This window comes from Equus quagga, chromosome 4 (assembly GCF_021613505.1).
Source record: "Equus quagga isolate Etosha38 chromosome 4, UCLA_HA_Equagga_1.0, whole genome shotgun sequence".
NCBI classification, from domain to species: Eukaryota; Metazoa; Chordata; class Mammalia; order Perissodactyla; family Equidae; genus Equus; species Equus quagga.
In genome coordinates this window covers 124,600,426-124,618,109 of record NC_060270.1, presented here as the reverse complement: position 1 = coordinate 124,618,109, position 17,684 = coordinate 124,600,426, and the positions used below count along the sequence as shown (strand labels likewise).

The 17,684-nt window shown below is 34.4% G+C and overlaps 1 protein-coding gene across 6 annotated transcripts in view; it reads left to right on the top strand.

Annotated features, from left to right (window-relative positions):
- Positions 1-17,684, top strand: part of LOC124238484 (tissue factor pathway inhibitor-like) — a 78,294-nt gene that overhangs the window by 57,800 nt on the left and 2,810 nt on the right. For 3 of the 6 annotated variants that reach the window (XM_046659474.1, XM_046659473.1, XM_046659472.1), the window contains 3 exons: positions 817-993; positions 1,661-1,756; positions 17,095-17,274. In XM_046659474.1, the coding sequence (XP_046515430.1) occupies positions 817-993; positions 1,661-1,756; positions 17,095-17,274 (453 nt within the window). Of the gene's footprint in view, positions 1-816; positions 994-1,660; positions 1,757-7,285; positions 7,633-7,845; positions 13,714-13,815; positions 13,841-17,094; positions 17,275-17,684 lie in introns of those variants that run through there. The other 3 variants (XR_006888317.1, XR_006888318.1, XR_006888316.1) reach the window with 3 other exon arrangements.

The window sequence follows — 17,684 nt, the reverse complement described above, 5'->3', positions numbered from 1 at the left end:
GCAGACAAAGCTTGTAATATAGATCACAGTGGCACAACATTTGTGACAGCTGTGTTTAGCCAGGTTTGGAGCACTATCAAAGAATGGGTCTTGGACTTTTTCAAAAGCCTCTCCGATCCCTGAACATGTATTTCCTTTCTGCCTCTGTACTGTTGGAGTCATTCCAAGGACTGGAAGAAGAAAAGTAAGAGGCACAGTGGTAGAGGATATCATGCATAATACAGATATTAATCCCAGCATAAAAATTCAGGAACTTCTAAGAATAGCCATGAAAGCTTCCATACCCCTTAAAGTTTCTTCTCCAGTTTCTTTTTTGGAAACCATTCTTAACGAAGCAACATATTAGATGTGTTTCCCTAATGAGATCACACACCTAAAAAATACAAAAATATTCATAGATCTTTCCTTATTGTCAATGCCCATAAGCTTAACAAAAATAATTAAACCAAATTTTTGCCATAAAACTTTGTATTTCCAAACCAAGCATAAAATTACCCAATATCTTTTATTCTCTCAAATCATGGAATAGTTGATAGTTAATGCCCTATTAATTTACTAAGAGAAATTTAAAAATTGAAATTCCATTAGCAAGAACATGTAACAATAGTTACATCTTCTATTTGTCACAGTAGGTATAGTAGATAATCTTAATATTGTACAGTTGTGGATAAAGTTATATTTTTACCTCTTACCTTTAAATTTTCGTATTTACTCCATAAATATCTTCAACATAACAAGTTATTTATATATTTAATTAAAATAATTAAATTATTCACAAATAAGATTATTGCTTTCTGACATTTTTATAATTTCTAGAAAAGCCAGATTTCTGCTTTTTGGAAGAAGATGCTGGAATCTGTCGAGGTTATATTACTAGGTATTTCTATAACAATCAGTCAAAGCAGTGTGAACGTTTCAAGTATGGTGGGTGCCTCGGCAATCTGAACAACTTTGATTCTTTGGAAGAATGCAAGAACGCTTGCGAGGATGCATGTAAGTTTGTTTCTCATCTCATCTTACTTCATTTATAACCATTCTTTTAAAAATAAGACATCTGAGAGGATGTTGAAGTTTACCCAGATTTTGTTTCAGCCATACAAATGAAGATACATTTGTATTCACTAAATCTGATAGAAATTGGTCATGATGTTAAATTTTTTAAATAAAAGCACAGATAATTAAGAAATCTAACTATAGTGGAAATTGTTTTCATAGATCTGACATTTTTTTTCAGGTTGTATTATTTAATTTTCCTTCCTGAGAATACTATAGCATAATTTAGGCACAAGAGTAGGACTGCTGAAATCCCTTAGGTTTATAACAATTTGAGAGCGAATAGTTCTTTGGAACCTACCACTAAAATCAGTCGGTTTTATCTGACCATAAAATTTATTAAAGAAATAACTTAAACATTAACTGTTATATCTTTTTTGACCAAGAGCCGCAAAGTTACTGGGGGAAATATTATCTTATCATATACATAATATTATCTTATATATATCATATGTTTTTAAAGATTCACTGTTTACTAATTTAGCATAGCAAAGTGAGTAAAATTTCTAGAAGTCTACCTTTCTTCACACAACTGCTGTGCTTTGCTTTATGTGTACAATTACAAGCTTGCGACAATGTCTATTTTAACTGGCTATATTTTTTCCAGTGAATGATTTCCAGGTGGATGATCATAGAACCCAGATTAATGCTGTGAATAATGACTCCTTGACTCCCCAGCCTACCAAGGTTCCCAACTTTTGGGGTAAGAATCTCATTTTTTTAAATTGCTGCCAGAGAAATATTACCACGGTAACAATAGAAGTGGAATGTGTATTAGAACTGTGCTTTAAAAAAAATTATACCTGTTTGTATTTAATAATAAATGTGTTGAAATACTGAGATTCAAAATGTTTAAGGCATTTGATCTCATAAAAGTGACAATTTTCCTAATCTATTTACAGTATGCTTTGAAGTAGGCTTTTAATTACCTATCACATGAAAACTTTCACATGATATTTATCTCTATGCCAAATTCATTGTATAAAATAATGCTAGGAACGTCAGCCTCAGTGTCTGAGGGTAAATCACTATAATAGCAGCAGTGTGCCATGGGCAGTCTAAGGCACTCTTAAACTGAGCACGGCATTGGGCGTGGTCTCTGGTGTCAGTCACAAGGCAGATTAGGAATTTGTTGAGTAACTATCCCCAAAGGTTATGTCACTCTAAAGGGAATTTTCTTTTGGGCTTCTGCAGAACCCTTTTCTGGGTTCTACTCTGTCAACATACTTATCAAATTTAAATAAACATACAAGAAATATGCTCACAAAAATGGAGAGCTGGGAAAATACTGAAAAATTTGGAAAACATAACCAGAAACCACGAATATCTAGGCAGTTAGAAACAACCTGAAAATCTGAAAGTTAACAGGATAAATGTAAGGTCCTACCTAAATTTTAAAAACCACATATGTTCATAGAGGAGTTGAAGATTCTGATTAGAGGCAGTCCATGTGAAAGTGTTAAATGTGAACTTGGCATGAATTGAAAGAGTTCTGTGGCTATTAAAATTGCAACCTGAGGGTAAAAGGAGATCTTAGTGTCTGGACCAGAGATTCTCCACCCTGGCCATGTGTCAGCATCAGATGGGGTTCAGAATCAGAATGTCTTTGAGTTTCTCCCTTTACAACAAGTAAATAAGCACATGTGCCCAGCTGGATTATAAAGTACTGCAAATGTTGGCTATGATTTATTTAGAATGAAGGATGTAGGTGTCTGGCTTAGTCACACACTGACCTGATCATGCCTGTGGGACTTGCTTCAGCCCTGAATGCCATACCTTAGAAGTCACAAAGAGAACTGGAAACATGTTTATAGAAGCACTGGAAAGTGTAAGGAGGCATGAGATCTTAGAGGGAACATTATATATGCTCTCAGGACTTGAAACACTATCATGGAAGGAAGAATTGAGTATTGTACGTGCCTCAGTCCTCTCCATTTTAATCCCCACTGCCACTACCACATCCCCATCCTTCCTTCTTATCTCCATCAGCCCAACCTAAGAATCACGCTGCGCATATGAAATCTAAAGTACAAATTTCTTTCTGTAAAGTGTTTACTTTTAATATGAGAACTTCAAAAAGGAATGGGTGCCTCAGGGATTAAATTCCCTAAATTTTAGGCATTCAAGCTGTGTTCTAATAGCAGCTGAGATGTCACAGAGGGCATGCAAAGTTTCAGTGGGACTTGGACAATATGGTGTCTTCAAAGTGCCTTGAGATCCTTAGATTCTATAATTAGAGCAGTGAATTCAAACCAGATGAATTTGAGTCTCATTTTTAAACACTACTTTGTTTGTAATAATGATAGTATCTTTGTAGTTCTGATTTTTTTATCTGTAAAATTAAGTAATTTCATTGCATTGTTTCTTCGTGTCCTTCCAGCCCTGTGTCTTTCAGTGACATTTTGTTTAACTAGTTAAATATCATATGTTGAAAAGCATGCTCAATCTTATTGCTGTGGAAGAGGGGAAAGTTTAGAATGGCAAATTTATTAATGAGTTTAAAGGCAGATGAGATATAACAATATATCTACAAATAAAAGAAATGCATGAAATCAGTTTTCAATATGTTTCAACATTTTTTGTTTGGGTTACTTTACTAATCCCAATAGAGATCTTCAGTCATTTATCAGTAAAATGAGTATAGTAGGTTAGGGGGTGGTTTTGCCTTGAACTTTTATGAAGTACAAAACTCATGATTTTTACAGGCATAATACCAAAATAGCAAGGGGGGAAATAAAGAGCATACATGTGAGAAAGTAAGTGTTTTAAATACTGATATATGTCCTAAGTTTTTATGCAAATACACACTAAAAAGTGTAATAAATAAATTAACGGCCATAAGAGTAAATTATTAACTAAGGAAGCAGTGAAAGTTCACAATATGAATTTAAAGGAAAACAGATTAAGAGGATTTTTATTTAAAGCAAGAGGCATTTAAGGAATAATTCATAGTGATCTGCATTTAAAATTAGGGCCACTGGTCTCCTTTATTTGTCTAAAACTATTTTATTTTTTTATTGTATATATTTGCCTCAAAGTCTAAATTCCTTTAGCCAATTTGATCCCTTTCCCTCCTTTTTTTGGAGCATTCTTTTCTTATTCTTTTGTAACGTTCCTAATTGAAAACATGAAATAATGTTGCAATAACTACTATGAGAAGTTCGATACAAAGGCTGGCTTAAGCGTCAAGTGACAATGAAGCCCTGCCTCCACTCTTCAAAAGACCGACATGATCCCGTATTCACCCCATCCAAATTGTGAAAGGTGGGCATACAGCGTCTCTCTCTCTGCTATCTAAGACCTAGATTATCCCTCCTCCACCCCATATAGATGACAGAGTATAGAAAGGAAACCGTGCCCCACTCTTCCTATACCTAATCCATTCCCCACTCCATCAAAGGGCATTGCTCAGGTCTGTGAAGACACTCGATATTCCAGCTCAAAAATAATTATATCTGTCACTGCTTGCAATTATATTACTATGTTCTATTATAATTTAAGAAAATACAGCTTTATGTTTGTGTGAGACCTTGTTCAAGGTTTTAGCAAATATGTAAGGTTCTCTGTGGGTATTAGCATCTTTTGCAAAGATGTAAATTCTTTAAGGTTCCAATTCAGTTTGCAGGAATGACAGCATGCCCACCACACAAATAGAATAGCATTCTCTTAAAATTCTTTCCATTAAGTAACAATCCTTAGGTAGAGTATTTGAATATTTCAAAAATACAGCTAGATTGTATTACTGTTCTTAAGTGAAATATATATAAATATATTTTGTAAATATATGTTTCTCTTCATGATGATACTAGAAAAGCATTTTAGAAGTTTTGTTCAATGTTACTAGAAAATGGTTTGGTAATTTTTAAAAATTATTATTCATTCTTAACTACCATAATGTTGCAAATGAGCTTGAGAATATATTTTTTCCAATGAGCCTTCTTGACTCAAGATATTTGAATGCTTATTGAATGCACAGTTGGGGTTTAATTTTCTCCCTTTCATCTCCATATTTCTATATTAGTAGACTACTTTGATGATCTCTAAGATTGAGCCTTACTCTTCCTTAATAAATTTTTATAAAATGTTTTGTAAGCACATCCCTGTGAACAAGAGCAAATTATTTGAGTTTGATTGGCTGAATTATGAGCATATCCATGTAGCTTCAATAAATGTTTGTTCTCACCACGTGTGACAGAAGTAATTCTGAAACAATCTCTCTAAATGTGTGCAGTTCTGTGCATAATCTTCAAAATGAAAGACTACCATAATTGGTTCTTCTTGATGTCCCCCCTGTGGTTGGCATTATAATATAGCAGCTGAGAGAAAAGACTCTGGGCCTGAAGACTTGGGCTCAAGTCCCAGTTCATCCACTTACCAGCTGTGCAATCTTATAATACTTCTTAACCTCTCTGAACCTCATTTTCCTATTGTAAAGTGAGGATGGTAATAACGTAGTACTTACCTCATCAGTTTTGTTGTGAGGTGAAATCAGTCTGTATGCATAGCTTGCTTAGGACAGTGCCTGATACCTAGTCAGCGCTATAGAAGTGTTATTACTTGTTATTATGACCCACATGCTTCAGAGCAATACGCTTCACTTCCCAGCGCTTGGTTTCTCATCTGTCAAACAACTCTTTGTAAGTTCCCATTTGCAGGAGAAGTTGATGTTTCAGACACTTATAAAATCTCTAATTATTCAGATAAAGGCATCAGTACAAACATAGTCACAAAATTACAATAAGCCCTTAAAAGAGAATATACAATAGAACTAAGTTAATAGATATATGGAAATTTCAACAGTTCAAATGTGTTTACTAGAAACAGGCTGAGAATACTGACATGCAGAAGAATCATGGGGCTTCGAAGCCAAAAGAACTTTACTTATATAATTTTTCTCTTTTTCAATATTTCCAGCTTTCCAAACTTTCAGAGTGTTGCCACTATTTTTTCGATTATTCCAGCTTTAGCATTTTGTAACGTCCTTTGATCACTTCTCTTCTTCTAGTCAGTCATTAAATTCTATTGTTTTTTTCTGACAAAATATCCATTCCTGTCTTCTCCATTTTCAGTCTCACCTGTTTTGTTCAGACTATCAATCCTTCGTGTTTAGATTAACTCAACGATCATTTATCAGCCAAACTGGGGCACTAATGAAAATAAAAGGGGGATGCTAAAAAATTATCTATTCTAAATATATATGTATAGACAGAAAGTTGGGTTTTTAATTTGATGGATATGTAAAATAGTTTTATTTAAAAACTATTTCAACTTTTTAAAAATCACATATATGTTGGGACATGGTATACCAAAAAAATAAGCATGAACTAATACTGGCTCAGGCAAACCATGTGGTATAGACAATAGATACGTAGATGATTGATGATAGATATAGAGGAGGGGGGAGAAGAGGAGAGAGGGAGAGAGAGAGAAAAAAGATAGACGATAAATATCACAGAGATCAGATATAACTCAGATATACTATATACATATATTATTAATATATATAGTCAGATATCAAACATAAGTCAAAATATATGTATGTATATATGTGTGTAGAAAGAGAGACAGAGGATGAGAGAGTCATATATGACATGTATCAGATATGATCTTTTCGACGTCACTGTCCTACTCCCATACATCCATCGTGTTTGGGTCAGACTATCTTTAATCAAACAAGTTTATATCTCTCTTGCTTTAGAGAAAAATTTTTTAAAAACTTAATGGAAACATTCTTTCTCTGTGTTCATTTAGTCTCATCCACTTGACTTAAATTTGTCGGCAACATCTGTCAGCCCTCTACCTGTTCCAGATTTTGTCTCACCATCCTTTAAACAGGAATTTTCTTTGTCCATTCTGAATAGACATTGTCATTAAACACAAATTATCCACTGTTCATTATTACCAAATACAAATTATCCATTCTCATTCCACATGATGTTTTGTGTGGTTTCTCCCACCTAAAATCCCCTGGCCGTCCTCATCTTACCTAAGCTGCCTTTTCACCGCCACAGGGAAGTCCTCCTCTCTCTTTCTCCTGGCTTCCTGGTTTGATTCATTTGATACTTACATTATTTGATGTTGTGTTAGCTCTGTCACACTGACTAGATTACAAGTTTTTCAGGAAAGAGACCAGGTATTATATATTTTGTAGAACTCCCCTCCCCCAGCGTCTCACACAGTCTTAGGCACAAGACAGATGACTTACGTTTTTTATTGATTTTGTGATCCACAGTTACAAAAGAAAGAACAAATGATGGTTGGAAGAATGCGGATCATACTTACCAAGTCTTTCTGAATGCCTTCTTCATTCATGCATCCATGTTCATTTTAGGATTAGGTAGCGTTTTACGCATATGTTAATGTTTGTGCTTTGACATTTCTTTAATATTTATATGGTATATGTGATGCCTTTGATAGCATACAATTAATAAAGTTTTAATATTTCCATGCATAGAGTTAATATTTTCCTCTCAATATATCTCATTGGTAAATGTCTAACTAGCAAACAAAAATTAATGTTCTCAAATGTTCATACTGGTTATGGGCCTTTTGAGTGGACCTGACCCATTCACGAAAAAGGTAAGTTATTTTCGTGATTGTTATAGTCCCCTTTGCTTCTATGTGTCAACTTTGATAGCTGTCTTGGGACTACATCAGCCTTATGATATTTTGGGAAAAAAAATCTTTGAATAGACTTCAAAACCCTACTGCCAACCCAATCTGATACTTGCTTTCTGACTGAGAAAAGGAAGACCAATCTACCTGACCTAGTTCCTCATTGCTTCCTGGCAGCCTCCAGGTCAAGGGAAACTGATTGGATGTCATTCTGAAGACCATCTGGGTGCTTGGAGCTCTCTCTCTTTCCTGACTGTATTCAATGTATGATCTAGTGGCTAGATGCCATATATACGTGAAAAAAATGGGAAGAAAGGAAAAACATATATATACACACACACACATGCATACATGCACTTCTTTTTAAAATTTTTTTGTTATTATTGGCCCTCTAAAGGAGGTGTTATGCTGACAAATTGCCCGATTGTCAGCCAAACACCATCCCTGATATAGTCATTTACAGATTTGCAAGAGAATATTGTTACCTATTTGGCCTCTTGTTGAAGCTATGATTACATATAAAAGAATATCACAACCATGGAAATTTTCTGGAAAGAAAATATCCCCCATCAACTATAGAGTTACACACTTAGCAGCATACCATGGTTAATCACCAGCACCATTAACAATTCTGAAAAACCCTAATTCATCAACAACCCACTTCCATAGTCCCAAAGAAGTATCCTGTTTTTCATAATGTATTTTCAAACCAAGAAGCATAGAACCTTCTCTGATAGTCTAAATACGCCTGCATGGTGAATCTGGTTCCTCATATGTTGATTTTCTGACAAGCTGGCTTTCCAAAAATAGATAGCAATTTGTAGAGAGAATCCATCAGACCTCCTACTTCCTGGCAGGAGAGCTGGTGAGAAACAAAAATGTAGCACTTCATTTCTGCCAAGATTGCTGCCATTCAAACAAGTCACCCTGGTGACCACAGACTGCTTTTGCTAATCCCTTTCTTCCTGGACCATCTCTGGTTTTAACAAGGATGAATTTTTTACGTCAGTTGTAAGATTCCTCCAGGGAAGTGTTTCTAAAACTTGAATAATATACAGATACATTTAAAAGAGAAAAATCACAGACTTCCAATTTGTAAGCCAAATTATTTTGAATGACATTAATTTTACATGAACAAGTAAAATAGTAGGAATAAACTATGCATGTGACTACTTGAAAACTATATCAAAACTTATTCACAAATGAATACAATACAAAATACAAACTACTAAATTAATAATAGTAATTTGATGGCACGTGCTTTTTGCTAAAGGTAAAAATCTCTATTATAATATGAATTTGGTATTGACTGCTAAGGGCAAGTTAGGAATGTGGTTGGAATAGGATAGAAAAACTGTGCTGCTCTGTGTCCTGTGTAATTCTCTGACTGCCCTTTTGCTATTTGAATACTGGACAATCTTTGCAGGAATGAATTTGAAAAGCATTGGTGTAAAATGTCTTGGTTAGGAAAATCTCAACTCTATCTTTCTAGGGACAGAGCAGAATGAGGTTTCTAGTTGTCTATCACAACCTAATGCCATTAAATGGATCTGGCTGGCCAGTACAAACATGATCACAGAGTGCAGAAAAACCTGGAACTTTGGTCTGTGATTTGTAGAATCAGTCCATGTTGAACATGGTAACCCAGTAATTCTTGCCTTCAAATGTTGGAGTACTGAATACGGTTTGGCTCAGAACGGTTACTCCCAAGACTGTTTCCAGCTTCCTTGTTTGATGACCTATTTTGATTAGATCTTTGTCCTGTTCAGACTTGGTAAACTCTAACTCGATGCATGTAACTGAGGGAGGGAAGCGTCTAAGACATTCTGAACCTGAGTTGCAAAGAAGAGAGAATTTGGGGATCAGATATAAAGGAGAAGATGTGACAACTTTCTCTTTATCTGATAATTATTAAAATATCTTTGCTCAGTTATTTTTATTTTCCAGTTAATTTTCAAATGACATAGCATAGTGGTTAAGAGCATTAGCTTTATGAGCAGAAAGATGTGGGTTTAAATTCCACTTCTGCTGTTTGTCAACTCTCTCTGTGGCCTTGAAAAAAATTACACAACTCTTAGCCTTGGGTTCCTCATTTGTTATATGCGGAGAGTAATATCTCAGAAAATTTTTGTGAAGATTGTGATGACATATATAAAATTCTTAACCCAGTGTTTAGTACTCAATAAGAGCTCAAAAGTATTAATATTTGAGGGTTTTTTATGATATTTATGATGATCACCGATGTCAACAGAAGTTTACAGCAGGAAAAAAATAAATAATCATGGAAATTATTTGTATACATTTTATTAGTGATAATTTTTTAGTGAAACTAAAGTCTGTAACCTTGATCTGAAATATCCTCATTTTATACTTAATACTATGATTACCTGAAATAACATAAAGCACTTGTAAAATTCAAACATAATTATAAACTACTAATACATGTTTTCTGTCTTTGGATCTTATTTCTAAACAGAAGACTTGCAAACCTGTTTCCAACTTTATCTTATGACCTGAGGTACAGATGTGTTATTCTTCTTAATTTCAGTTCAGTTCAATAAATATTGGGTGCCGCCTACAGAACAAGAATTGTCATGGACACTGGGAGTCTGGGAAGAATAAAGAGGGTGTTGTTGTCCTTACAGGCATGTCTGAAATCAGGGAAGGAGATAGACACATAGATGATTTCAATGGCTATGTTACCTGCTCAGACACAGACCTGCACAAGTGTTATGGCAGGATGGAGTCATGATGTTGTACTTCCACTGAAGTACAGAATTAATCATGATATTGTTCTTCCATTGAAGTCAAAATTAAAATTTTCTGTCTTCTCAAAACCTGGGTTCTATCTTCGATCTAACATCTTGGATCTGTTTGCCTAGACGCTGGCTAATCCATGGGCATAGTTCACAATTTCATCTTCATTCAGGGATTTTTCTATGTAAAGCCACAATGAAAGAAAGCCATGCTAAAATTACAACTTATGAAACTATCATGACTATAGTTTCTATTATAATTATGTTTCATAATAAATTAAAAAAATATTGCATCTTGTAAGTCAACTAGTCTAGAAATATTTCAATTATCCTCCCTCTAAGTGTCTGTCTCCCTTGCCCACATTCAATCTGGTGCTTAATTTCAGCTATTCCCACTGTAACTGCTTTAGTTAGGGAGTTAGGGTCACCTTATATTCGCCTCTATTGCAAGTCTCCTAGTGGATTCAACCAACCCATGCCTGGTTGAGTTTGCTTCACGAATCAAGAAAGAACAGAACTTGTGTCCTTCATCCTTCAGTACTTTCAGTGGTGTATTAATGTCTACATCATAAATCCAAATATAGTAGCATTCAAAGACCTTCTTTATTTGGCCTAAATCTACTTTTCCAGCTTTGCATCCCACTGGACTCTCCATGCACTCTGTTCTTCAGATAGCCCAGAGTTTGCAGAGTACCCCCCCCCCCCAAAACCAGGAATGTTCTGACCTTTGTGCTTTCCTTCACCCATAGTTCCCTCTATCTCCTCAGTGTATCAAAATCTCATCCTTCCTTAAAAGCTGATCAAGGGACTAAATAAACTTTAATTTTCACTTTTTACTAAAATCGTATAGAGTTTTCAACTTTGCAGATATGACATGAAGAAAAGTTTTTCTAAAACATTATAAGACATAATTATCATAGAATAAATTATACTCATAAGTTTCATGATTGTCAATTTTACCATGGCTTTCTTTATTGGTGGCTTTATTTAGAAAAAATCTCTGGATGAAGATAACTTTGTGAACTCTGCCCATGGATTAGGCAGTATCTAGGCAAAGAAGTGCAACCCAATAAATATCTACCCAATTTCTCTTTTCCTTTTCAATATGTGGAGGCTTCCGTGCCTGGGCAAGGTTTCCTGCAGTCTGTTTCCACACGATCTTTTAGTTTCCAGTGCCCTGGCAGCCTACCTTCTACATTTCACACTCAGCAAAGTGGCCCAGTACACATAGAAAAAAAATGTTTCACGGCGCTCATTTTCCCATTCCCTGCTCTCTTTTCTCTTCTATGGAATGCCAGTTTCTGCTCACTTAACACCGCTTCTCCCTTGGTAGTGAATGGAGACACATGCTTTTCCAGTAGTACAGACTTATTATCTATATATAGTACACTTACAGCTGATAGTTTTACTTTCCATTCCCAGTCAGAAACAGCTTCCAATCTCTGGACTTTCTGCATGACCCCAGGACACTGGGATCACTCTAAAAATATTTTTACTATATAATATTATTTCTAATATTTATTATGTATTTTATTATATAATTTGAATATTATAATTGCAGACAAATTGAAAAACATAGAAAAGAAAGTCAGCCATATTTGCATTACATACAATCACTGTCAACATTCCTAGCGTATCCTTTTAATATTTCTTTGCTATTTTCGTTTTCCAACTCATCATGAAGTAAATAAAATAGAAGACTGGAAGTAGCTTCTAGAGGATCCCAGCAGGATACAGTAAGCTCAGCATAAAGGAATTATTTTGTAGAATTGTAACCTAGCAAACTGCTAAGCTTGCTACCTGCTAAAAATCTCTCTCTAGGAATCATCCTGCCATCTGATTGCATTCCCTCTCAGCTTTTTGCCCAACGGGTAGCATATATCATTTCCCTTCCTATTTGTGTGTGTTTGTATGTACGTACGTGTTTCAGTGTGTTGACACAAAAAAGATAAATTATCATATTTTATTGTTTCTAAGATGCATATTTTTCCACATTTTAACATTGTTTAAACCATGATGAAGCTTACAACTGATAGTGTATAATAGTGTAATTGTGTTTTTTTCTTTCTTTATAAGCAGTACATAAGATAATGTTGTGTCTTAAAATCAAAGGTATCTTAGATTCTATGTAAATTATATTTAGTAGAATATTTGGGGAGCTCTGAGCAGTTACTAGTCCTACAAAGTACCCTTCCACTTTTGTGGGTATTAGGAGAGGAAAAAGCAATGAATAGTAAATAAATGCATTGGATTAAGGTCCACGTTTTGTTAAATAATGTTTAGGCACTTTTAAACTTAAGGCGCGTGTAGAAATATAAATTTATATAAACTTTTAGTTGAGTATTCAGCAGCATCTACCAAATTATACATTGAATATAACTTTTGTACAGTTCTAATTTTAGAAATATCTCTTCTAGAAATATCTGAACCAATGTATAAGGATGTTCATGATCTATTGTCCGGAATTGAAAAAGTAGAAGTAATCTATATATACACAAGACATGGATTGACTGAACATACTGTACTCAATTCAAAAAATAAAATTAAAAAGAAGGAGGCATATGTATGAACAAATGTGGAAACATAGCCACAAAATGTTACCAAGTATAGTAATACGACACAGAGGAGTATACTAATACATGTCTGCATATGCAAACAGTTTGAGGGAAGATAAAGGCCAAACCATTGATAGTGATTAAAGGGCAAGGATTAAATTATGGAGAACTTTTGCATTATATTTGCTTTACTTTTGTATTATTTGAACATTTTACAATGATAATTTGTAATTAGAAAATAAAAATTTTTATTTTTCTTCACTATGAAATTATGGGGAAAAATGAAGTTTGTTATTCAAAGGAAATATTTGTTATTCAATTCCCTAAAATGGTCTCAGAAGAAAAAAATAATTTACTCCACAAGTCATGAGGTGGTTCTGAAACCTTATTTGATTGGTAAAATAAAAGCCTAAATGGGCATGTAAAATGGGAAGAAGAAGAAAGACACCATAGTAAAGATTCAAAGTGAGTATAAAATTCAAAGTTTACTGTATAAGTTTCAAAGAAAAATTATATAAACCACTTTACACATAAAACTGACTCTGAAGTGCCACCTACAGTTTAGCAGGCCTACTAGATCATGGCAGCTCCTGGCAGAAAATAAGTGGATCCTGAATTCTGACACCTTATCATAGACCCTCTAAATGGAAGCTATCCAACTTGTTATTAATGGCGAGATCGAGACAGAATCCATTTGGTTATTAAATTCCCTTTGGAAAACAAACAGAAGTCAGGTTAGTGTCTTTTGTTCTATCTTAAATTTCTATCAATAATCTAAACCAAAAAAATCACATTGTGCAACCACTTCAAAACCTTTATATTTTCTTTCATTGTAGATTTCAAAGTCTGGATTTTGAATAGGTGAGTGCCTATGTTTATCTAGAATAAATATGTTAATTGAAAACAGTCAAGCTTATCTCATCTCGTCCTGGGGTATAAAAAATTTTAATTTCGTTACCTTTGGAGATTGAACCAGACGATAATTAAAGACTCAAAAAATCTTAGAGCTAAAATGTCCTTGAGAAGACATCTGTTCATCATTTAATTCTACTGTTGTTTATGCTAGAGACACCCAATGATAGTCTTCCTGTTTAGAGTTAAAATGATTTTAGGAGAAACGGATTAGTTTACAGGTATAATTCATTTCCTGAAGAGCAATGGCCTTATAAAGACCCCCCCTACTAGTAATAATTTATTTCTTTATTAAAAACTTTTAAATGTTAAGTACATATAATACAACATCCTTAGTGATTAATTTTAAATTTTAACCATCAAAATATTCTTATTTCTAGTGTTAAGAACCTCAATACTGATCTGGGTCAAAGGTGAAGTTGTGTTTGATGATCTGTGTAGATAGTGATTAAAATCAGGGCAAACAAAGAGGGATAGACAAACAACTGTCATCAGGGCAGTCAGGAACACACACTGCCTGAGTAGGGGCAAGTATCTGGTAAGAGGGACAATTCACGTCCGCACACCAGATCCCAGGCTGTGGGAGCAGCATGCCAGAAGTCACAAAGAGTTTCCAGCAGAGGCAGTCTGATGCCTTGATCAATTTAACTGGTAGTGAAACTCTTTCTGATGTCATCTGTGCTGGTCAACCGTCTGCTCTCAAACCAATCCTATACCTTCCTCTTGCCCTGTCCCATATTATAGGAAACCTTTCCCTTGGCTTCTGAGTAGATTTGGTCAGTGGCAGACATTGTTGGAAGACTTGGTGGCTAAAGAAAGACAGAAGCTAAAGTATATCTCCCCCCAAACCTGTAGTGTATTGACCATGGTTTTGGATCCCATTGGAGAGGCCCATTTTGGTTCTAGCTTTTACCTCGTGTTCCAGGCTCCTGGCCCATGATAATAGAGGCTCCTCTCTTGTTACCTCCAGTTTAGGAACTGTAGCCCAAGATGAAGCAGGATAACTTGCCCTCACTTTGAAATAGCCTTGATTTTGTTATGGGGCCAGGTTTACTGTAAGTTGTATGTTAGGGGAAAAGAAGAATGAGTTTACCCCATGTCATCAGAAAACTCTCTCTGTCCTGGAATAAGGAACTTTAGGTAGGGCATTGCTATTAAGACATAGTAACTACCATTTGTAAAGAAGTGTCCAATTTATATGTACATCCACACATATTATCTGCAACTTACTGTGGGCTAATATATCTTGTGTACAAAATGCTAAAGTAAAATTGATATAAAGTCATATCATTTCATCATACACATCTACTATAAAGTATCTGTGGGTGTTTGTTGAGAATAAAAAAAATAACAATTTCCTCTGTTTCTCAAATCAGACTAATTGCTTGTGGGGTAGTTCTTTTATTTCTGAACATAAGTGATGACTTTGGAAGTTCATGGAGATGGAAGCGGTGGCAATTAATAACCATCTCATACTCTAGGCTGTGGGCTGATGAGAATCCATAGCACACACATTGGGAACGTTTGCACAATAGTTGGGCTGTTAAAGCGTATCTCTCCTAGATTGTCAGAAAATTCCTCTTACACAAACCACTGTTGGTAAGAGGAGATTTCAACCTTTTATGGAAAGTTAAGCACACATTCTCACCAAATATATTTTAATTTTGATTTCTGATGGCAATAATCATGCACTATAACTCCCAAATAGGATAAGGTAAAACGTAAACTACACTACATGATTTTGAATAATGTTTCAGTTTTACAGATCCTAGGAGTTGCTTTTAAAATCACAATATTTATAGACCTAGTCAAAAACCTAAATAAAATTTACTATTCTTTACGTGATTACAGTTCTTGAACTTTGACAGAATATCACCGTTATAAAATATCTTCTCATATATTGCTCCCATATTATTCCCACTCCTATTTTCCAGAGTTTCTTTATCACATGAGCTATTATATCAAGACACTCTAATCTTTTTTTAAATATCTAGAAATCAAGAGGTGGTAAAATGTGTGTATCAATTTAATATTTTACTCATTTTTTCCAAAATTGTTTTATTTTATTTCTTTCCTTTTACAGTCTGTTCATCTGGGGCTCGCTTGCCATCAGATCATTTCTTGCTTTCAGCTCAACTTATTTACCCTCGTTGGCTATTGGATTCCTCAAAGTTCTATTTTGTGCCAATGTTGAATATTTAGCAAATTCTCTTTGTCTGCATTTGCTGTCCCACATCTCATGCTTTGGCAAAGCCACTAAAGTTTTCCTATACTGATTTCTCACCGTCCACCAACATATCTGCAATATGGGTTTACTAATATCAAGCAGTTTAGCTTTGCTACTAAAGGGGACCAGCTTCCCCTCACTGACAGGAATTCCCAAAGGAGCTAAAAACAACCACTGGGCTGAATCTATTTCTCTGCTTTGCCTTAAGGAAATGAGTGTTCCTTTTATTACTCTAGTTGCATCTTTTTCTTCTATTTTTGAAATCGCTTGGTCCCGTTGACAGACCAGCTTGTCTCTCTGGTTTAAACCTGTAAGTGTTTTATTTTACTGGCTTTAGCAATATTCCTTCCTTTGCAAAAACGTCTAACTCATCTAAAACCAATGCTTCAATTTATGAGAAAACTTTATAACTAAGTCAAACCATTTCTTCTTGGCTCCTTCTCTGAAGCTTAAAGTTAGAATTTGCTACATCTAGATCCCTGAACTTTAAATTGTGATTTTGTTACATCATTCAGCACTTTTTTAGTCAAGAGAAGACACACTTCCTCAGCTTCAGTATTTGTGCTGTACAAAGAATAAAGATTTTGTTCATTGGCACTATTTTTTCCAAAGTTGAACATTCACGAACAAACAATATGTAAACATTGACAGTTTTTTTAATGCATATGGTTAACAAATTTTCAGAAGTCAAATTGTTGAATAGTGGTTTTATTATGTACAGCTAGTTTTTTCATAGAAAGAGTAATCATAGCACTTCTCATTAGCAAATGTATCTACTTTTTAATTTATTGGACACTTGGAGATTGGTTGAGCCTTTTCATGGAATCAAAATGCATGAATTTTACTGAGTACTGCTTTTATTCATGCAGATTACTGTTTTACATAAACACCCCACAAGACTAATCTATAAACAATAATATTAAAGTCTTAGATTAATTATCCTAAGTGACTTACCGTGTTTTCTTGATGTTCTTAGAATTTTATGGCCCCTCCTGGTGTCTGACCCCAGCGGACAGAGGATTGTGTCAAGCCAATGAAAGCAGATTCTACTACAATTCAATTATTGGGAAATGCCGCCCATTTAAGTACAGTGGATGTGGAGGGAATGAAAACAATTTTACTTCTAAAAGAGCATGTCTTAAGGCTTGTAAGAAAGGTATAGAAGACATTCTTCAGATTATTAATTCACTAGTGTTTAAGATGATAATTGTATTAAAATCCTGAATGAATTTTAATCTAGAAAAATATCCTGAAATTGGTTCTATTTATTATAAGAAACAAAATATTATGATTTAGCTAATAAATGTCCACTTTTCAATTACATTTAGATAATATTGCTGGATATGTAAGCTGCAATTCCTCTTAATGTGTTTTCATAGAAAAATAATTAATTTCAAACAAATCAACATTTTATTGTTTTAATATTTACATACTATGTTTTCATTTTAAAGAATTATACCAAAATATCTTTACGCTTTTTTATAATACACAAAATTTTAATGCCTTTATTGATTTTCTGCTGAGTATAAAAATGATGCATGTTTATAGAAGAGTATTTATATGTAA